Here is a 23,346-nt window from a genome sequence, read left to right as displayed (position 1 = left end):
TTGTATGATAATTTGTTCTTCGATAGTCAAATAGCGCTCCGTCCCTCCCGAGTCTCGCCGTGTAGCTAAGCAGAAATTGTTTGACAAATTTTGGTGCCATTTTTACCCATTTTCCCGTGTGAAAATGTAAAATCTGGGGTGAAACAAATTTTTTGTGGGGAAAAAAAGGAATTATTTTTTTCTCTGCACAATCGTATAAAATTCTGTGACACACCTGTCTTGTCAATATGATCACTGCACCCTTAGATGAATTCATTGACAGAAGTAGTTTGTAAAATTGGTTACTTATAGAGGGGTTCTGCTATTCTGGCACCTCAGGTGTTCTGCTAAAGTGACATGGCACTCTCAAACCATTCCAGCAAAGTCTGAACTCCAATATGGCGCTTCTTCCCTTCTGAGCTTTGCACTGTGCCTCAAAAGTAGTTTTTGACCAAATATGGGGTATTGGTGTATTGGTGTACTCAGGAGAAATTGCAGAACATATTGTATGGCCCATTTTCTCCTATTATCCCTTTTGAAAAATGAAAACTTGGGGCAAAAGCAACATTTTAGTGGAAAAAATTGCGATTTTCCAATGACTCAGCCCAATGTTATATAATTCTGTGAATTTCCTGAGGGGTAAAAATTCTCACTACACCCCTAGATGAATTCCTCAAGAAGTGTATTTTCCAAAATGAGGTTACTTGTTGGGGTTTCTGTGGTTTTGGCATGTCAGTGGCATTTCAAATGCGATATGGCATCAGCAATCTATTCCAGCCAAAATTGCACTCCAGAATTCAATTGGCGCTCATTCCCTTCGGAGTCCTGCCATGTGCCCAAACAGTAGTTTTTACATATATGTGATATTGGCGTATTCAGGAAAAATCGCACAGATATTGGGGTCCATTTTCTCATGTTACTTTTGTGAAAAGGAAAAATTTGGGGCTAAAGCAACATTATTGCAGGAATTTTTTTTTTATTGTCACAGCTCAACGTTATAAAATTCTGTGAAGCACCTGTGGGTTTAAGGTGGTCATCACCCCACTGGATAAGTTCCTTGAGGAATGTAGTTTCCAAAATGGGGTCACTTGTGGGGGTATTTCCACTGTTTAGGCACATGAGGGGCTCTGCACGGCGTTCGCTATCTACTGCAGCCAATTTTGCTTTCCAAAAGTCAAATGGTGCTCCTTCCCTTCCGAGCCCTGCCGTGCACCCAAACAGTAGTTTTGCACCACATATGGTATAAGTGTACTCAGGAGAAATTGCACAACAAATTCTAGCATCCATTTTCTCCTGTTACCCTCTTGAAAATGCAAAATTTGGAGCTAAAGCAATATTTCTGTGGGAAAAAGTAAAATTTTCATTTTTTTGTTCCACATTGCGCTAAGTCCAGTGAAGCCCCTAAAGGGTTAATAAACTTTTTGAATGTGGTTTTGAGCACTTTGAGGGGTGTAGTTTTTAAAATGGTGTTACTTTTGGGTATTTTCTGTCACATAGGCCCCTCAAAGTCACTTCAAATGGGATGTGGTCCCTAAAAAAATTGGTTTTGTAAATTTGGTTAAAAATGAGAAATTGATGATAAAATTTTAACCCTTCTAACTTCCTAACAAAAAAAAAATTATGTTTCAAAATTGATGCTGATGTTAAGTAGACATGTGGTAAATATTATTTATTAACTATTCAGTGTGATATACCGTATATTCCGGCGTATAAGACGACCTGGTGTATAAGACGACCCCCCTACTTTCCTGTTAAAATATAGAGTTTAGGATATATTCACCGTATAAGACTACCCCTTTTCCAACGCATACCAAACACCGGTAAAAATTAAAAAAAAACAGATTTGAATTTAACATGGTCCTTTATTAATTTAAATTCTTATGACATGCAGGTATATAGCAGGAAAACTGTCACTCATAAACATATTAAAATAGGGGGGACCCCACGTCATTTTTTGGGGGGGTCCCCCATTCTAATAGCTAGTAAAGGCTAGGTATTCAGCTAGGGGCTGATATTAGTAGTCTGGGGAGCTCCGTGGGTATTACCCCCTTCCCAGACTTCAAACATCTGCCCCAGCCGTCTGCTTAACCTCCGCTAGAGACTATAATGATGGTGGATCCCACGCCAATTTTCTTTTTAAAAAATCCTTTATTTTAACACTAAATGACAATTGAGGGGTTAATAAAGATGCAGTCCCTAAATTATTAATTTTGTAATTAATTTTTCCCAAAAATGTTGACGTGGGCTTCGCCATATTTTTGTGTCCAGCCAGGTACAGCAGGCAGGAACGGGCTGCCCCCAACCACCAGCTGCCTATTTGTATCTGGCCGGACACAACAATATAGGGAAGCCCTTTTTTTTAAAATTATTTCATGAAATAATTTAAAAAAAAAAGACGTGGGGCTTCGCCCTATTTTTGTGTCCAGCCAGGTACAACTAGGCAGCTGGGGGCTGGAATCCGCAGCGCAGGGAGGCCCAAGCTTTCTGGCCCCCCCCCCGCTGCAAATTGCAGTCCGCAGCCACCCCGGAAAATGGCGCGTTCATAGAAGCGCCATCTTCTGGCGCTGTACCCAACTCATCCAGGGCCCTTGTGCGGTGGCTCACTGGGTAATAAAGGGGTTAGGGCCAGCTTGGCATTATCAGCTGGCCCTAAGCCCGAAATTCATGGGGTCACGCCAATATTAGACATGACCACCATGAATTTCTAGTAAAGTATTTAAAAAAAACACAACACCCAGAAAAAAGTCCTTTAATCGAAATAAAGACACAATTTTTTAATGTTCTAAATTAAACCATACTTACCATCACGCCCATTCCAGCTGAAGCCAACGATCTCCTGCAATAAAAGTAAAATAATAAAGCAACCTCATCCTTACTAGTGTTGAGCCACCCCCGTAGTGTTCGAGTTCGGTTCGGTTCGTCGAACACCCGTGTGTTCGCCGAACTGTTCGTCGAACTGTTCGTCGAACACCTTCGAACACCGTTAAAACCAATGGCAGGCAAACAAAAACACATAGAAACACATAGAAAACACCTTCAAAGGTGTCCAAAAGCTGACAAACTGCTCAGAAGACACAACTAACACATGGAAAAGTGACAAGTACATATAGTCATGCAAAAAGAAAAGAGGTGGAGGAGTAAAAGGAGGGGGAGACACAGATATAGGCATGTCATGCCCTTCTAAAATCCAAAAAGTGAGAAGCCGAGACGGCCAGTCCGCTCCTGCCCGTGCCACCTCCGTGTCGCCGGGTTTGTGCCAGAGCCGCGGTGAACCCTGACTGCCAGCCCCCCTCTCCCAATACTGGTGCCTGTCCGCTGGTGGGTCGAGAGAGCCCCCCTGTGGTGGAGGCAGCTCTAAGCTTTTTAATTTAAATTGTCCCTCTAATTTGAATGAATACACTTTAAATCCATTTACAAGGATCTATTGGAGGGCAAGTCTCATGCCAGCAGCCGCGTAATTCCAGCTCCAGTAGCGTCCACTAAAGCTGCTGCAGTTAAAAAGCTTTTATAAGGATCGAGCTCGGCTGTCCACCGCAAGGCATCCTAGTGCCAGTCCCAGCCCCTATGCCTTGGGGTGCCTCCTGATGCTCTTCACTAAGTATCCCGTGGTCCCGAAGCATTTCCTTTGAAAAAATTAAGTGTCCAAACTACAGGTGGTGTAGCTTGCTTAACAGCCGGGATAATCCGCTGACTAGCAGACACTGCTACTAGGCACAAAGTATTTCCTGGGCTAGATGCAGTTAAAAATTTGTAAGTAGATACTCTCGTTGGATGCTGAGAAAGCATTCCATAGAGTCTCCTGGCACGCCATATATGATTCTCTTAAAAAGCTTGGGGTAGGGGTCTAGGGGACCCTTTTATAGCCAAAATCACGGCCCTGTATCACAATACGTCACCTAGGCTGAAGATAAATGGAACTGTAGCACCGAGGGATCGGTTGCTACAGACGTATTGCACCTCACCCAGAGGTGTGATATCTCACTCTCAGATAAGGATGGAGTGTGGATCAGGACCCGACACCTGCATGCATTACACCACATTGCCGTGGGGCAGGGCGACCAATATGCCCCTGAGATGGGCACGACAGTCCCTGTCCCTGGCTGGAGTGGGGGGAGGGAACACTGAGGAAGGGGAACCCTGTAGTGCAGGAGCAGGGAGGAAGCAGTTCCTGGGTGCATTGAGAAGGGAGTATAAAAGGTGGGCACCATCTTAGTTCAGTGCAGAGAAGTCTGAGCAGAAGTGGCAGGGAGCAGGGGCTCTGCATGAGCTCTGCTCCGGAGGCGGGCCTAGTAACAGAGGCCCAGGCCTGCAAGAGGGAGAAGGAAGGAAGAGGAGCGGAGAAGGCTCCAGGAACGAGGAATGAAGGGATCCCAGGGGTGCGGACGGGCGAGTCGCCACCGCACGCCCGAATCCACCTGCGTGGAGGGGTCAGGCCAAAGGGGGAGACCGGTCCCCGAGCTAGTGGAGGCAGGAAACGACCCTCAGCTAGAAACCGGAGGCTCTGACATTTTATGTGGCGCAGCCCCTTGCTCCACCCGCTAGGAAGGCACCACATAGGGTCAGGGAAACTGGCGCCAAGTTTACCAAGAGGAGGCCCGAGGCAGCCGGACAGAAGTGTTGGTAAGAAAGGCCAGACAAAGGACACACAAAGGGGGTCCTGTGAAGCGCTCCAAAGTTATCTGGGAGTTGTCTGAGCCCCTCACCTGGTGAGCACAGTACGACGTGGGCAGCCGTTACCTGCAGACGTGGTCTGGATAATAAGAACTGTGAGTAAAGGCCCTGAACTGCATCACTGACTCCGTGTCGTTACTGCTGCTGCCCTGCACCATCACCCCCATCCTCCGCATACACTGCCCTGAGGCTATACTCCTCCCGTGGGGAGTTATGCTACGCTCTGCTGCACCCACAACACCAGCCTTAGCGGTCTGCCCTGTAGCGGCGGTTCACTCTGACCGCAATCCACGGGTGGCGTAGTCGGACATTTAAACATCAAAACCACATAAATAGTTCCGCCACTGGTTTGACCGCCCTGAGCCACGGAACCGGATCGCCGCCACGAAGACTACAACCACCAGCATCCACCAAAAAGGGTCCGGCTCCGGGTGTCCCAAGGCCCAGGGGGTGCGTCAGAACATTTTCATCACCTTTCACAATCACCAATGGGACAAGGCAGGGATGTCCTCTGTCCCCTCTCTTATACATCCTAGTGACGGAGCACCTGCTCTCATCAATTCGCCATAACCCCAATATTAGGTGGATTGAGGTGGGAGGCACCGAGTACAAGTGCTCTCTATTTGCTGATGATGTCCTAGTATATATCACTCAATCACATATATCCATCCCTGCTGTTATGGCTGAAATAGATCACTTTGTTACATGGTAAAATTTTAAAATCAATGCAGCGAAGTCTGAGGCCCTCGATGTCTCCCTCCCTAAATCCATATAGGATTCCATCCAGTCCAACTTTCCCTTTGCCTGGCCCTCACAGGGTGTCAAATACTAAGGAATTCCTATTCATAGAGACCTCTCCCATCTATGTTATCTTAATTTTGGGCCCTTTATTGAACAATTACATACAGACCACGGTTGGCAAGTTAGAACTGTATGATTCACTACGTGAACCACTGGTGTTTTGTGGAAAAGCACATGTACACCGCGTTCCAAATTATTATGCAAAAAGTGTTTAGGAGTGATAAGGGAAGAATTTGTTTGTTTGTCAGTTAAACTCATTGATGGTGATGTGTGTCAGGGCTCTTTATATCACTGTAAGCAATTGCAGACACCTGTGCTAATTAGTTTGGCAGGTGTGTCCAATTAAAGGCAAGACTACTTAAGAAGGCTCTCTCACATTATTAAGCAGCCTACATTTTCTGCCAAAATGGGAAAGAAAAAGGATGTGTCGGCTGCTGAGAAGCAACAAATTGTGGAGTGTTTAGGTCAAGGCATGACTACAATCAACATTGTGCGATGATCAGGATGAAGTGTCTTGGCAATCAAGAAGTATGTAGCTGATTCACAGTACACACGTGTGCGTGCTGATAAGGGCAAATTGAGGACTCTTTCCTACAGGCAATTACGTCAGGTTGAAACAGCAGCGGCAAAAAAGCCTTGTCATAGCAGCAGACAAGTTTTTGAAGCTGCTTGTGCCTCCAACGTCCCCCGAACAACAAGATGCAGGGTCCTTCAGAGGTTTGCAGCTGTGCATATGCCATCCTGTCGACCTCCTCTATCCACTTCACACAAGCAGAAACGGCTCCAGTGGGCCAAACATTACATGAAGACTGATTTCAAAACTGTTTTGTTCACGGATGAGTGCCGTGCAGCGCTCGATGGTCCAGATGAATGGAGTGGAGGATGGCTGGTTGATGGACACCCCACGCAAACACGGCTACAGCGCCAACAAGGAGGAGGTGGAGTAATGTTTTGGGCTGGAATCATGGGGAGAGAGATTGTCGGCCCCTTTAGGATCCCTGAAGGCGCTAAAGATGAACTCCATAATGTATGTGGATTTTCTCAAACAGCACTTCCTGCCATGGTTCAAGAAGAAGAACCGTGTATTTCACAGCAAGATCATTTTTCTGCATGATAATGCACCATCTCATGCTGCACATAAAACATCTGCATCTCTGGCTGATATGGGCATAAAAGGGGACAAACTTATGGTGTGACCCCCATGCTCCCCTGACCTCTACCCCATTCAGAACCTTTGGAGCATCATTAAAAGGAGTGTCTATGATGGCGGGAGGCAGTTCACATCTAAGCAACAGCTCTGGGAGGGTATTCTGTCCTCATGCAAAACAATTGAAGCAGAAACCATCCAAAACCTGACAAATTCAATGGACGAGAGAGTTCAGAAGCTCCTTTCGAACAAGGGGTCCTATGTGAAAATGTAACATCACCTAGAATAAAGTTTTGAGTTGAAAACTGTTTGATTTCAGTTTCTAACAACCTGCTAATGCTTATAATTTCAAAAATGACCATTTTTTTGGTCTTTATTAAAATGAAAAGGTTGATCGAAAAGTTTGGGGGATCTAAGAGTGTGGCAACCCAGTAGTCATGATTACTTCGAATTCTGACAATATGAGGGTCATGCTGCAGGTAGTGCAGCAAGAAGGCACTTATGTGTCTTGCGCATCTCGGAGCCCCAAAATTATTTTCCGGGCTAGATGCAGCTAAAAATTATTTTTAATTTTAAATCTGGTGAAGCTTATTATAGATGGCCTAATAGGATCAGTGCTGCACACTGCTACAAAGCCCAAATTATTTTCCAGTCAAGATACAGATAAACATGATTAGTAATTTGAAAGCTTAAAACGGTTGGTAGGGTGATTTTAACCAATCATCAAGCTTTTACTCTCCCCAGGATGACACAGGGGTAGAAAAGTCGTTTCGGATCCATGATTTGTTCATCTTTATGAACGTGAGTCTGTCTACATTATCAGTGGAGAGCCGCGTGCGCTTATCTGTCAGCACACCACCAGCAGCGCTGAACACACGTTCAGACAGAACGCTGGCTGCGGGGCATGACAAGATCTCCAAGGCGTAAGTGGCTAGCTCCGGCCATTTATCCAGATTGGAAGCCCAAAAAGAGCAAGGGTCCAGTGACACAGTCGTGGCTTCAATGTTTACTTGGAGATACTCCTGTACCATCGTCTCTAGGCGTTGACTATGTGTCAGACTTCTTGTCTCCTGTGGCCTTGCAAAGGATGGGCTAAAAAAGTGGTGAAATGATTCCGCAAAATTGATGTTACCAGCAGATACTGTGGTTCTGTTACGGTTTGAGTGCTGAACACTTGACGGTCCCACGGTTGGCAAGTTGGAACTGTGAGATTCACTACGTGCACCACTGGTATTTTGTGGAAAAGCACATGTAAGATTCTGCAACAGTCTCTGCTGATACTCCTGCATGCGTGCATCCCTTTCTATGGCAGGAATAATTTCTGCAAATTTACTTTTGTACCGGGGATCTAACAGTGTGGCAACCCAGTAGTCAGGATTATTTCTAATTCTCACAATTCGAGGGTCATGTTGCAGGTAGTGCAGCAAGAAGGCACTCATGTGTGTTGCGCATCCAGGAGCACCAAGTCCCTGTTGTGTTGGTGGCGAGGTAGCAATCATGCTTCCTTCCTCTGTCCTCTCCCCCCAACCTCGCACAACAGAAATGTGATCAAGGTCTCCCTCATCTGATGAGTCTTCCATCAGTTCGTCCTCCACTTCTTCCTGGGCTCCTGCACCTTCCTCACTAGTTTGGCTGCTACCATGCGCCCTGGTAAAATCATCTCCCCCACCCTCACATGCCTGCCGCCTTGGTGCTGCCGACCGTCTGGACCTTGCAGATGTTAGCCCTTCCGCATACAACTCCTCCTCCTCTACTTCCTCCACCTCCTCTTGTGCCACCACCTGACTCCGAATTCTGTTTAACATGTGCTCCAGCATGTAAATCACCGGAATAGTCATGCTGATAATGGCATCGTCAGCACTAAACATCTTCGTCGCCATTTCAAAACTGTGCAGAAGGGTGCATAGGTCCCTGATCTGAGACCACTCCTCCAGCGTGATTTGCCCCACCTCTGAATCTCGTTGGCCCAGGCTATACGTCAGAACGTATTGCACCAGGGCTTGTCGGTGCTGCCACAGTCGCTGCAACATGTGCAGAGTTGAATTCCACCGGGTAGGCACATCGCATTTTAGCCGGTGAAGTGGCAGGCCCAACGACTTCTGTAGAGATGTAAGTCGCTGAGCTGCGGGATGCGAACGGCGGAAGTGAGCACACAGCGACCGTGCCCTCTGCAGAAGGCCATCTAGTCTGGGATAGTGGGCTAAAAATTGCTGGACAACCAGGTTCAACACGTGAGCCATACAAGGCACGTGTGTGACATTGCCCCGGCGAAGGGCCGCACCCAGGTTTGCAGCATTGTCGCACACGGCCTTCCCTGGTTTCAGGTCCAGTGGAGACAACCATTCATGAAATTGGTTCTCCAGAGCTGACCACAACTCCTCAGCTGTGTGACCCACATTTCCCAGACATTTCAATGTAAAAACCGCCTGATGACGTTGAGCCCTACTGCCAGCATAGTAAGGAGGTGTGCAGGATCCCTTCTGCGCAGTTAGAAAGCTTGTGGCATGACCAGACAGCCTTTGGGTGCAGGTGGAAGACCGAGAGGAGGTTGAGGAGGCAGAAGCAGTGGAGGAAAAATGACATAAAGAGGATTGACGCACAACTCGTGGGGACGGCAAGACTTGGACAGCAGCCCCTTGTCCTGCTGTCACCATAGTTACCCAGTGCCCAGTCAGCGACATGTAACGCCCCTGTCCATGCCTACTCGTCCAAGTGTCTGTGGTGAAATGCACCCTGTCACACACAGAGTTTCTCAAAGAAGCGGTGATGTTGTGTGCGACATGCTGGTGGAGCGCAGGCACACCTTTCTTTGAGAAGTAGTGCCGACTGGGCATCTGGTACTGGGGCACTGCGACGGACATAAGGTCTCGAAAATCCTCTGTGTCCACCAGGCGGAAAGGCAGCATTTCTGTAGCCAAGAGCTTGCAGATGGTGAAATTCAACCTCTTAGCTTTCTCATGGCTAGGAGGAAATGGTCTTTTACTTGTCCACATCTGAGGGACCGAGGGCTGGCTATTGTGCTTAGACGGGGTTGATAAGGGTGTCCCCGGCAAACTGCCGGTCTGTGAGGAAGATGCAGGCGGACATGTTAGGTTGCCTTGATCCAAAGGTGGTGCTATCGATGTCGGACAGCGCTCAAGACCAGCTGGTGTTACCACCTCCAAAGAAAATGATGACCTGCCAATCACGCTGGCTGTTGCGGGTAAAGAGGTGGCAGGTCTGCGCCCCAAAACAGGTGTGACTGCTGTCCCCCCAGTCACAGAGGATGAAGAGGCCGCGGATGCACAAGATATGGCAGACGGTGGTTGGCCCGGCCGGCTAGACCGCATTGTAGCACACTGAGCTGCCCACTGCAACTTATGCTTCATGTCCATGTGCCGGTTCATGCATGAAGTACTCAAACTATGTATTTTTTGGTCTCTACTTAGCTTTTGCTGATAAATGTTACAGATAACTCGAGTTGGGTCATCTTTATCGATCTGAAAAAATGCCCAGGCTATGCAAGGCTTAGCACCCATGCGACCTGAAGAGCCACCACGACTTGTGGTGAGAGGCAGAGTTGTGTTTGAGGATGCAGTTGTTGACGTGCTTCCAGTACTACGTCTCTGTCCAGGAAGGCGCAACCTGACCTCGTCGTCACTAGCATCTTCCTCCACCTCCTCTGCTGACCTCATCTCTTGGCTGACTGTGGGTTGACAGTAAGTGGGATCTCCGACCTCATCATCATCACCCTGTGCGTTATCACACCCGTCGTCCTCAGAGCCAACCTGTTCCTGCCCTGACAAAAAACTAAAGTTGTCGCTCCAATCAGGTATTTGAGTCTTATCATCGTCTTCCTCATTGTCTCCACCAACAGGAGTTACAGTTTGGGAATGAGGGTCTACATTATGGTCAGAACCTTCTGCGTCTGGTCCTGGATCCGACTCATAAAGATTCTGGGCATCAGTGCAGATCATTTCCTCGTCTGGATTCACAGAAGCGCTGGAGTCGACCTCTGATTCCCAGGCTATAGTATGAGTAAACAGCTCTGCAGACTCAACCATCTGTTCTACCTCATACTCAGACGGGCAGCTGGAGATTTGGGAGCTGTGAGGAAGCAAGTGCGATTTGGGTGACACCTTTGAGGACTGGAGTATTTGTGATGTTGAAGTTGATGTGGAGGAGAGCCCACTTAAAGGAGCACTTGATATCCGTTGAAGCACCTGCTGTTTTTGTGCCTCATCTGGAATTTGTAGCGATTGGCGTGGCCGTAAGAAAGGGATCTTATCACATTGTCCGCTAAAAGAAGTAGACATTTTAGTTTGGCTGGAAGATGGTCTTTCTTCTGCACCTACCCCACGGACACAACCTTTTTTCCCCTTCCCAACACGCCTATTCCCCTTTCCACCAGCAGCAGGCCTTTTTCCACTCATTTTGGTGGTTAACTAATTCACAACTCTGGAGTTGTTTGCACAAAAAAACAATGGATGGTAACCGAGCAGAGCTGAGTGGCCAAACTGTGGTATTAGGCCAAAACTATTGGCTGGGTTAGATGCAGAAAAAAATTATTTTTAATTTGCAACCTGATGGAGGTCAGTATAGATGGACTAATAGACCAAGTCCCACACACCGCTAGAAGCCCAAATATTTTTTCAGAGCTAGATGCAGAAAATTTTTTTATTCAATTTGCAACCTGATGGAGGTCAGTATAGATGGACTAATAGACCAAGTCCCACACACTGCTAGAAGCCCAAATATTTTTTCAGAGCTAGATGCAGAAAAAAATTATTTTTAATTTGCAACCTGATGGAGGTCAGTATAGATGGACTAATAGACCAAGTCCCACACACCGCTAGAAGCCCAAATATTTTTTCAGAGCTAGATGCAGAAAAAAATTATTTTTAATTTGCAACCTGATGGAGGTCAGTATAGATGGACTAATAGACCAAGTCCCACACACCGCTAGAAGCCCAAATATTTTTTCAGAGCTAGATGCAGAAAAAAATTATTTTTAATTTGCAACCTGATGGAGGTCAGTATAGATGGACTAATAGACCAAGTCCCACACACCGCTAGAAGCCCAAATATTTTTTCAGAGCTAGATGCAGAAAATTTTTTTATTCAATTTGCAACCTGATGGAGGTCAGTATAGATGGACTAATAGACCAAGTCCCACACACTGCTAGAAGCCCAAATATTTTTTCAGAGCTAGATGCAGAAAAAAATTATTTTTAATTTGCAACCTGATGGAGGTCAGTATAGATGGACTAATAGACCAAGTCCCACACACCGCTAGAAGCCCAAATATTTTTTCAGAGCTAGATGCAGAAAAAAATTATTTTTAATTTGCAACCTGATGGAGGTCAGTATAGATGGACTAATAGACCAAGTCCCACACACTGCTAGAAGCCCAAATATTTTTTCAGAGCTAGATGCAGAAAAAAATTATATTCAATTTGCAACCTGCTGGAGGTCAGTATCGAAGGACTAATAGAACAAGTCCCACACACTGCTAGAAGCCCAAATATTTTTTCAGAGCTAAATGAAGAAAAAAATTATTTTTAATTTGCAACCTGATGGAGGTCAGTATAGATGGACTAATAGACCAAGTCCCACACACTGCTAGAAGCCCAAATATTTTTTCAGAGCTAGATGCAGAAAAAAATTATTTTTAATTTGCAACCTGATGGAGGTCAGTATAGATGGACTAATAGACCAAGTCCCACACACTGCTAGAAGCCCAAATATTTTTTCAGAGCTAGATGCAGAAAAAAATTATTTTTAATTTGCAACCTGATGGAGGTCAGTATAGATGGACTAATAGACCAAGTCCCACACACCGCTAGAAGCCCAAATATTTTTTCAGAGCTAGATGCAGAAAAAAATTATATTCAATTTGCAACCTGCTGGACGTCAGTATAGAAGGACTAATAGAACAAGTCCCACACACTGCTAGAAGCCCAAATATTTTTTCAGAGCTAAATGAAGAAAAAAATTATTTTTAATTTGCAACCTGATGGAGGTCAGTATAGATGGACTAATAGACCAAGTCCCACACACTGCTAGAAGCCCAAATATTTTTTCTGAGCTAGATGCAGAAAAAAATTATTTTTAATTTGCAACCTGATGGAGGTCAGTATAGATGGACTAATAGACCAAGTCCCACACACCGCTAGAAGCCCAAATATTTTTTCAGAGCTAGATGCAGAAATTTTTTTTATTCAATTTGCAACCTGATGGAGGTCAGTATAGATGGACTAATAGACCAAGTCCCACACACTGCTAGAAGCCCAAATATTTTTTCAGAGCTAGATGCAGAAAAAAATTATTTTTAATTTGCAACCTGATGGAGGTCAGTATAGATGGACTAATAGACCAAGTCCCACACACTGCTAGAAGCCCAAATATTTTTTCAGAGCTAGATGCAGAAAAAAATTATTTTTAATTTGCAACCTGATGGAGGTCAGTATAGATGGACTAATAGACCAAGTCCCACACACTGCTAGAAGCCCAAATATTTTTTCAGAGCTAGATGCAGAAAAAAATTATATTCAGTTTGCAACCTGATGGAGGTCAGTATAGATGGACTAATAGAATGATGCTATGCCCAAAAGATTTTACTTCACTAGGTGCAGTAAAAAAATTGGTATTCTATACACAGGTGGTATATCTTGCAACACAGATAGGCTACTCCACTGACTAACACACTCTGCAATAGGCCAAAAAGGATTAGCTTTGCTAGATTCAGCCAAATGCTGTGAAAAAAACTTGCACAGCACTGGCACAGACCTGCCTGGCAAAAACTGATAGGAACTGATGTAACCTAGTCCTGAAAAGGACTCCAATTACAATTAGTCTTTACTCCCACAATCTATCTATTTAAGAGCACAGACCTGCCTGATAAAAGTCGTAGGAAATGCTGTAACCTAGTCCTTAAAAGGACTGCAATCACAACTATTCCCTACTCCCAAGCTATCTGTATATTTGTGCGAAAATTGGCTTGAAATTAACAAGGTATAGCGCACACAGCAACAGCGGTGCCGTCTAAAACGCAGCTGCAGCAGTGAGAAAATGGTGGCGACGGGGAAAATGGCTTGGTCTTATAGGGCAAGGACATGTGACATACACTGCCAATCACACATGCCCTTGCTTGTGTGAAAAAAAGCACTTCGCTCCATGTGTGCGCTGCTGATAGGCTGACAGATTGCACCTCCCCACTGCAAATGCGGGAAAGAGAAAAAAAAATGGAGATCTTCATTGTTCCTGCAGAGATCCATCCCCTGCCCCTCCCCCCGCCCCGCTGTACACTCAAACTGCGTATTAACATTAATTTTCATCATTACTGAGAAAAAATCCAGTTATGATTTTGGTGCACGAACAGTTATCGAACATAACCTCGAACAGCCGAATTTTTCTCAAATTGTTCGTGTTCGCCGACCGGCTCGAACACCGCCCAAAACAGCTCGAATTTGAGATTGGCGAACAGTTCGAGTAGAACAACGCTCATCTCTAATCCTTACCTCTCCATGGTTCCCAGGACCGGTCCAGCTCTGCTACATTCACATGACAGGCTGCACCGCAGCAGAACGCTGCCGTTCAGCTTGCCATGCGGCAGACACTGAGAAGCGCAGGCATGCTTGTGCTCCTCAGTGTCTGACTGTGACGGCATCCAGATGAGCCGAGATCATGTCCAATGAACTCGGCTCACCTCATGCACGTCACTGACAGCGTGGGAAAATTCTCCTGCTCCCCGCATGCGCAGTAGAAGTTTCCCACGCTGTCAGTGACGGACGTCCAGGAGGTGAGCTGAGTTCATTGTCGGCTCATCTGGATGCCGTCACAGCGAGACACTGAGGAGCGCAAGCATGCCTGCGCTTCTCAGTGTCTGCGGGATGACAGGCTGGATGGCAGCGTTCTGCTGCGGTCCAGCCTGTCATCTCGATGTAGCAGAGCTGGAGCTGTCCTGGGAACCATGGAGAGGTAAGGATGAGGTTGCTTTATTATTTTACTTTTATTGCAGGAGATCGTTGGCTTCAGCTGGAATGGGCGTGATGGTAAGTATGGTTTAATTTAGAACAATAAAGAATTGTGTGTTTATTTCAATTAAAGGACTTTATTCTGGGTGTTTGTGTTTTTTTTTAACTTTGACTATGGGGTTAGTAATGGGGGTGTCTTATAGACGCCTCTCCATTACTAACCTGGGCTTGATGTCAGCTGGCATTATAAGCTGACATCAACCCCAACCCTATTACCCCACTGCCACCGCTACAGGGCAGTAGGAAGAGCGAGGCTAAGTGCCAGAATTGGGGCATCCTATGGATGCGCCATTTCTGGGGCGGCTGACGGCTGGTGTTTCTAGCCTGGGAGGGGGCCAATATTCATGGCACCCTTCCTGGGCTATTAATATCAGCCTCCAGCTGTCTGCCTAGCCTTTGCTAGCTATTAAAATAGGGGGGACCCCACGTCATTTTTTTGGGATCCCCCATTTTAATAGCTAGTAAAGGCTAGGTATTCAGCTAGGGGCTGATATTAGTAGCCTGGGAAGCTCCGTGGGTATTACCCCCTTCCCAGGCTTCAAACATCTGCCCCAGCCGTCTGCTTAACCTCCGCTAGAGACTAAAATTAAGGGGAACCCCACGCCAATTTTTTTTTTAAATAAATCCTTTATTTTAACACTAGATGACAAGTACAGTAACCAGCACTATCACTGTACTTCATATATATGTGACTGACATGTTTCTATCTATCTAATCTATGTGTGATGCTCTATTCTTTCTATTCTAAATTGTCGGGTGCCGGCTTATGCCGCTGCTGAATTGCTGGCTTTTCATATATTGTCACAGAAGCGATGCGAACTTCCCTGCTCCGGACACAGCGCAGCGCTTCTGTGACAAGTGAAAGCTGTCGGCACTGAAGCCCTGCGCTGTGTCCGGAGCTGGGAATACGCAGCGATGTGTCAGTTTCAGCACAGAAGCGCTGACTGTCTGGACCTACCGCCGCCGTATTTTAACTCCCTCCACCTTATATTAACTCCGACATGGCAGGGATACGGCCACGGCAGCTTATTAACACCCCCAGAGTATCCCCGCATGTCAATTTCTGAAAGTTCAAAAGCATTACCGGCGTATAAGACGACCCCAGACTAGACAGAAGATTTTTCAGTCTTCAAAAGTCGTCTATACGCCGGAATATACGGTAACTATCTGGTTTAAGATCAAAAAAATAAAAAATTTGAAAATTGCTAAATTTTCTAATTTTTTGTAAAATTTTCAAGATTTTCATAAATAAAGGCAAATCATATCAACCAAAATTTACCACCTACGTGAACTACAATATGTCACGAAAAAACAAACTCAGAATCACTGGGATATGTTGAAGCGTTCCAGAGTTATTACCACATAAAGTGACACTGGTCAGAATTGAAAAAATTTGCCTGGTCAGGAAGGTGAAAACAGGCTGGGGAGGGTGGGGTGCAGGGGTTAAAATAAGCTCTGGAGGTAGATTCTCAGGGAGATCTATGTTGGGCCTATTGCTCTTAACAGCTAATTTATATATTGAAAAAAAATAAAACCAAGTATAAGTAGCAGCAAGGTGATGTGACTGGCAGAATACTGGAGGGGAGATACGAGTCTCTGAGACTTTTTGCTTCAGTGATGTAAAACATGGAGGTTTCTCCTGCGCATTAGGTGCAGAAAGGGTCAATAGCCAGAGTTACAAGGGTATGCTTTACAGGTGGATGGCTAAGTGCTGGGAGGAAAGCTATCCACCCTATCTCCACTCCAGGTCGTGGTTTGGGGGCTATAAAAAGCCAGCCTTCTGACTCAGGAGGTGGTCAGTATCTGGAGGCCAGCTCCAGAGAGAGGAGAGTGTGTGTTTGTTCCTGCTGAACCTGAACCTTGTGGTTTTTGCTAACCCGGAGTGGCCGGACCCTGGCCGGTGTAAGGACTTTGCTGGACCCTTTTCCTATTTTTGTTTGCCGTTAAGCCGGATGGGCTATGTTTATTTACCATGAACTTTTTATTGGATTATGCTGCACAATAAACCAACTGAAAATTTAAAGAGACAGTGTTCTGTTTATACCTCAATGTGAAGCCGAGTGAGCTGATTTACCACAGTGATTATAAATAAAACGTAGCTTTTAATATAACGTTTAACATTTTTATTACAGTAGCACAAACATAAAATGAAAACACCTTAGTTTTCCCGTATAGATATTTCTATCTCAACAGACACAGTGGCGGGCAGTCTGTCAGTAAAGAAACCAGACCTAAAAAAATCCACATACTTGTATATGACTAAAATTACAGTGGTCAATAAATTGCATATAAGACAAAGAGTTCCCATGGTTGCAATGTCAGGATGGTCCCTAACTCTTGTAGTTCACCTTGCTGCATGCCAGCAAACCTCAAAGTAGATGGGGCAGAGCAGGACCCAGATCTCTGTTTTGCACCTGTCTGTGGAATAGACAATATGCACAGCCCAAAAAAGGGGAGCCACACCACTGTTATGTACAAAGTACAAGAAACTAAAGCAAAACCAAAGAAATGAGACGGAACACATGTTGGTGTAAGTGCAATGTGTAAGTACACATTCACACTGTGTCCATTTAACAGACAAAACCTGGGATAGAAACATAATGAGAAATTACCCTGCAAATTGAAAAAATGTGGATTACTCTGGAATTTTCACACCACTAATCTAATCCAATTAAGAATTAATTCTCTGAGTTTGTTTGTTTATTTAAATGTCAATTTATTATGCCTCTGTTTTGGGTTTTTTTTTGTGCATATATTTGTGTTTCTTCAGATACTTTGTTATACCATGCCTGAGAAAGAGACCTAAGAAGTCTCGAAAGCTTGCTTTGTAACATCATTTGTTTTATTTTTGCTAGCCATTAAAAGTTATCATAAGTACAAGATTAATCTTTTTTTTTATTTATTTTACTTTTTTTTCCCACTGAGAGCAATCTTCCTATACCAACTGATATCTCATTAGCTTGGTAGTTGGGGGTAGGGCTCATTTTTTGGACCTCCACTGTTTTAACATTTTTATAACAAACACCTACGAAAAGTTAACAGACATAGACCCCGATTCATCATTTGCGTTTTTTTTTAAGTCACTTTCTTTTTTTGTTTTGTGGTATTAATTGCCTTTTTTACACCAAATTCATCAAAATGGTGCATGAGATTCATGAAATTGATGCAAAATAAAAAATGTGCTTTTTTCCCGATTTTGAACTGTTTTTTCAAAAGTCGCAAAATTGCGCCAAAATACTGGTGTACTCAAAAATACACCAGGCAGAGACTGAAGTGAAGTTTTGCCAAATTTTGCAACTTTTTAAAAAGTTGCAATTGATGATTCAGGCTAAAATATTTGAAATAGTTAGACTCAGCCCACAAAGCGGAAAAAAACACTTCAAAAAAGGCGCAAATAGAATAGTGAAATGGGTGCAAACAAAAAAACAGACACAAAGGTAATGATGAATTGGGCCATAATTTGAATCTTCTGGACCCCAATGTAAGATCTTTAACAGGGTATTTATGATAGAGAGGTCTGTGGACAGTCCAGGTGAAACTACTATCTCTGCATTCCCTATCGCACCTCTTCTGCAAAAGTCCACTGAAGTTATGGGTGACTGTATTTATGATTTTTTCTTACTTTAGTCTTTTTGCTTTCTCATCTGCAGCATTCAGCTTTCTCAGTCTCATCCTTTCTCTGGGGGTCATTTTCTGCACTTCTGATAGTTCCCGAAGAGTCTGAAGATGGAATTTTCTCTGTCTATAAGAACACAGGAATGTATAGTGATAAACTTGTAATCTTCTACAAATTATTGATCAACCCATTCCCTAATTCATTGCTCGCATCACTCCAGAATATTAAACCCTATTTCACAGCTTGGTCTGAACATTATGAGGCTTAACCGACTCAGACAGCAAGCATTAATAATGACACTGCAGGTGAACCATGTATAATTCGCCAAGTATCATTTACATGGAGAACTTACATTTCATTCTAATCAGTTTAAATCCCACTTTGGAAATCACATTGTGTGAAAATAATTATGGTAAAACCAAGTTAAAACAGAAAAGTGACAATCCCATTATAAAAAGTTACTAAGTCACTAAAATGTAATATTTACACAAGTTAGCTGTTTTCTTAGAATCCTGGTTGTTTCTGTACATGATAGTGACCCTGGATGAACTATTATCAGAGGCAGCTTATAATGTAACAATACTATAATTAAAATGATGAAAAAATTAAAGGGGATTGACAAGATTAAAAAATATGGCAGATTTCTTCCAAAAATATTGCCACAAATGTCCTAAGGTTGTGTGTTTTGCAGTTCACCCTATTCAATTCAGAGTTGCTGAACAGCAGCAATACCTGACACAACCCATGGGAAAAGTAGCCACATTTTTATAATCTTGCACAACAAATTTAAAGGGATTGGACACTTTATCTTTATTTTAACAGATGTATTGGAGACATGATTCTGTAGCACTTACTAATATATATGACAGGTTCTCCTCCTTCACTTATAAGTACAGTCTTCCTCACAAACTGCACAGCTTTTCTGTTCATAAAATGGTTGCTAGTGGAGGAGAATATGACCAGACCTGTCCATCATTCTCTTCTAATTGACAGCTGTCACATGTGAAGGAAGGTTGCAGTAACAAGTAGGAGGAGCACCCATAATACTTTTCTATAAGTACGTGACACAAAATCATGTCCTTCACACATTTGTTGAAATAAAGATAAAGTAGCAAACCCCTTTAAGTATGCTTTAAGGATACACTATATTCAACACATGGTAACGGAAATTAGCGGTAAACTGTCTGAAGTTAATGCACCTTGGACAATATAAACACCCTAAGGCACAATCGATGCACAGTAATTTCTTGTACAGTGGCATGTAAAAGTTTGGGCACCCCTGGTCAAAATTACTGTTATTGTGAACAGTTAAGCAAGTTGAAGATGAAATGGCCTAAAGTTAAAGATGACACATTTCCTCTGTATTTTAGGCAAAAGATATATATATTGTCATTTTTTTAATTTTAAAAATTACAAAAAGGGAAATGAGCCTATGTAAAACTTTGGGCACCCTTGGAGGTTTGTGTGCTCAGAAAACTTTGACCAAGGTTTCAGACCTTAATTAGCCTGCTAGGGTTATGGCTTGTTCACTATCATTGTTACGAAAGGCCAGGTGATGTAAATTTCCCAGCTTTATAAAAACCCAGCCTCCTTTAACCTTGTGCCAAAAACAGCAGCCATGGGTTCTTCAAACACCTGCCTAGCACTCTGAAAATGAAAATGGTGGAAGCCCACAAAGCAGGAGAAGGCTATAAGAAGATAGCAAGTGTTTTAAAGTTGCCCTTTCCTTAGTTCCAAAAGTAATTAAGAAATGGCAGTTAACAGGAATAGTGGAATTCAAGATAAGGTCTGGAATACCATGCAACATTTCAGTGAGAGCTGCTCGTAGGATTGCTAGAGAGGCAAATCAGAACCCCCTCTTGACTGCAAAAGACCTTCAGAAATATTTAGCAGACTCTGGAGTTGTGCTACATTGTTCTACTATTCAGAGACACCTGCACAAATATAGCCTTCACGGAATAGTCATCAGAATAAACCTCTCCTGTATCCTAACCATAAAATTCTGCATCAAAGGTATGTAAAAGAACATCTAAACAAGCCTGATGCATTTTGGAAACAAGTCCTGTGGACCTATGAGGTTAATATAGAACTCTTTGACCACAGTGATCAAAGGTATGTCTGTAGAAAAAAGGATACAGAATTTCAGGAAAAGAACATCTCCCCAACCATTAAGCATGGGGGTGGATCAATCATGCTTTGGGGATGGGTTGCAGCCAATGGCAGGGGGAACATTTCATGGGTAGAGGGAAGAATTGATTCAATGAAATTTCAATAAATTCTTGATGCAAACATAACACAATCTGTAAAAAAGCTGAAGTTGAAAAGAGGATGGCTTCTACAAATGGATAATGATCCTAAACACATGTCAAAATCCACAATAGACTATCTCAAAAAGCGAAAGCTGAAAGTTTTACAATGGCCGTCACAGTCCCCTGATTTGAACATCATTGAAAATCTGTGGCTAGATCTCAAAATAGCAGTGCATGCAAGATGACCCAGGAATCTCACAGAACTGGAAGAATTTTCCAAGGAAGAATGGATGAAAATCCTTCAAACAAGAATTGAAAGACTCTTGTCTGGTTACAAAAAGCGTTTACAAGCTGTGATACTTTCAAAAGGGGATGTTACTAGGTACTAACCATGCAGGGTGCCCAAACTTTTGCATCGGCCCGTTTTCCTTTTAGTAATTCTTAAAATGTAAAAGATTAATATATAATTTATTTATTTATTTTTTTGCCTAAAATACAAAGTAAATGTCTAATCTTTAACTTTAGGCTTTTTCTAGATCATTTCATCTCCAACTTGCTTAACTGTTCACAATAACAGTAATTTTGACCAGGGGTGCCCAAACTTTTACATGCCACTGTAGGGCAAGATTTTCTCATTTTTATACTGGATGCTTAAAGGGAACCTGTAGCATTGGACATGCAGTCATTTTTCTGGGCAGCATGTTATAGAGAAGGAGAAGCTGAGCGGTTTGATATATAATTTTGTGGGAAAAGATTCAAGATAAGTTGTATTTGCATTATTCTAAGCTTAGTGGTCCCGGGGGTGGTCCCAAATTAATTTCTGTGCACAACCATACTGGAATGACTGTGAATTACTGACAAGAACTACCCACTGGACTCCTAAATTGAAGTTATAATGATTTTGTTTCCTGCAAACCTACATATTTTTCTCAGCTTCTCCTTTTCCATAACTTGCTTTCTGCAGATCAGACACCATGTTCAATGTGAAACGTTCCTTTTGACTAAGTTATTAGAGATTTTTCAGCTTGTGGACTTTTTTCAACAGCAGATCTGAACTACAACACTTTAAGTTATCTGAGTGATACCCTAATGAAATAATATTAGTGTAATAACATCCACTAAACAGCCACTAATGAGGGGACTGAAAAGAAAGAAACTCATGGTTCGGCACAGTCACACTAAGCATAACACGAGATGTACTCCCCACCTTCTCAAGAAAAAAAGCACTTCAGTACGATTCTTTACAGAGCTGCTGACAGGTTGAGAAGGATTATTAGTTCTCATTTTATAGGTGTGTCATAATGACAAGTGCTCGTTACATGAATTGAAAAAGGTGCTAAACTTTTTATGTAACATACGTGATGCAATGCAGCGGCTTGCGGCATTACTGTAATGGTCCAAGGTGTGTTTTGGCTGACCATGTACCTTCCCCCAGGTGACTGGTCACATCACTGTGACATCGCACAGGTCCTGTGCACACAGAAGGTCTGATCACAAGACTGTGACATCAGCACAGGGCCTGTATGCATTGGAAGATATATAAACCCTGGTAGTTTTGAGACAAGGTGTGAAAGGCGTGAGGCCTGTTCCCTGTGTGGGACACTGTTAGAGTGTGAGGCCTATTGAAGCCTGGTAAAGCCTGAAAGGCAGAGGCTGGATCCTTATGTGTAAGCGATCCCAGTAGCCTTGGAGGGCAAGAGGCTTGAAAGACAAGAGTCTTGGAAGGCAGAGGCTGGATGTTAGGTGTGTAAACATACCAGTAGCCTTTGAAGGTACGAGGGCTGGAGACCCCCATCTGGGAAGCCGTAAAGCCACAGCGGTGGCAGAACAAACCTGAAGCAGCTAAAAGCCGGCAAAGGTAAAAACACTGCTTGATGTGGACATTTATATTGTTACCTTGCTGAAGGCTGTATCTGGAGCCAAGTGGACATATCTATCACTGGAAAGGCTCTTGGACATTATATGTGTAATATGTCGGAAAGCCACTGAAATGGACTCTGTTATAAGCAGTTATGAAGTATAATAAACTGCTGGATTGTGAAATACCGGAAACGTGTTGCCTGGTGTGCTTTAATTGACCCGGTGAAGCGAGTGTTCCCCAGCATGATGACTAGCGCTGCCTTACATGTGGTTGGAGAATGTGGGAAACTGCAGCCCGGTTGCTAGGGGCAACTGCAGCCCGGTTGCTAGGTGCAACTGCAACTTGGTTGCTAAGGGCAACTGCGGCCCGGTTGCTAGGGGCAACAGCACAGGACAACGAGTGTGGATACAGGCATCTTGCTGTGGCTCGGCGGGGTCACGAAGATTAAAGCATCTTGCTGTAACTCGGCAGGGTTATGAAAATTGTCTTCGCACTCAAACCTGGTTTGCTGTGGCTCGGCGGGGGTCACGAAAATTAAAGCATCTGGCTGTAACTCGGCGGGGTTACGAAAATTGTCCTCCCACTCAAACCTGGTTTGCTGTAACTCGGCGGGGTTACGAAAATTGTCCTCCCACTCAACCCTGGTTTGCTGTGGCTCGGCGGGGCCACAAAATTTTTTCCGGGGAAAGCGGTGAAGTGTCTAGTGTGAATAGCATACCGCGATGGCTGTGAACAGAGCAGCAAAAGAAAATGAAGCTATTGAGCGATTAAAGTGCCGGTTAAAACCGCAGCAGGTATTTGAGAAACGTCTACAGGACATGGTGCAGGAACGGCAGGAGCTGTGAGCATCGTATAGAATGGCGGCAGTGGACCATTCTGGGAACTCTCCGGGGGTGCCAGTATTGTCCCAGAGTGCCCAGGGAGGTGGTAAGAGATGTTGTGAACTGAGTCCTAAGACTATTGCTGATTTTTTTTTGTAAAAATCCCCCTACAGGTGTGGGTGTCCA

The 23,346-nt window shown here is 44.0% G+C and overlaps 1 protein-coding gene across 3 annotated transcripts in view; it reads right to left on the bottom strand.

The window, feature by feature from the left end:
* NEK11 (NIMA related kinase 11) overlaps nt 1-23,346 on the bottom strand; it is a 405,201-nt gene that overhangs the window by 168,833 nt on the left and 213,022 nt on the right. For all 3 annotated transcript variants that reach the window (XM_073678085.1, XM_073678084.1, XM_073678086.1), the window contains one exon: nt 18,236-18,355. In XM_073678085.1, the coding sequence (XP_073534186.1) occupies nt 18,236-18,355 (120 nt within the window). The remainder of the gene's footprint in view (nt 1-18,235; nt 18,356-23,346) is intronic.

Source organism: Phyllobates terribilis, unplaced genomic scaffold, assembly GCF_046119375.1.
Source record: "Phyllobates terribilis strain yellow unplaced genomic scaffold, ASM4611937v1 Scaffold_4__5_contigs__length_816908805, whole genome shotgun sequence".
Taxonomy (NCBI): domain Eukaryota; kingdom Metazoa; phylum Chordata; class Amphibia; order Anura; family Dendrobatidae; genus Phyllobates; species Phyllobates terribilis.
This window is presented reverse-complemented; position numbering and strand designations above follow the sequence as displayed.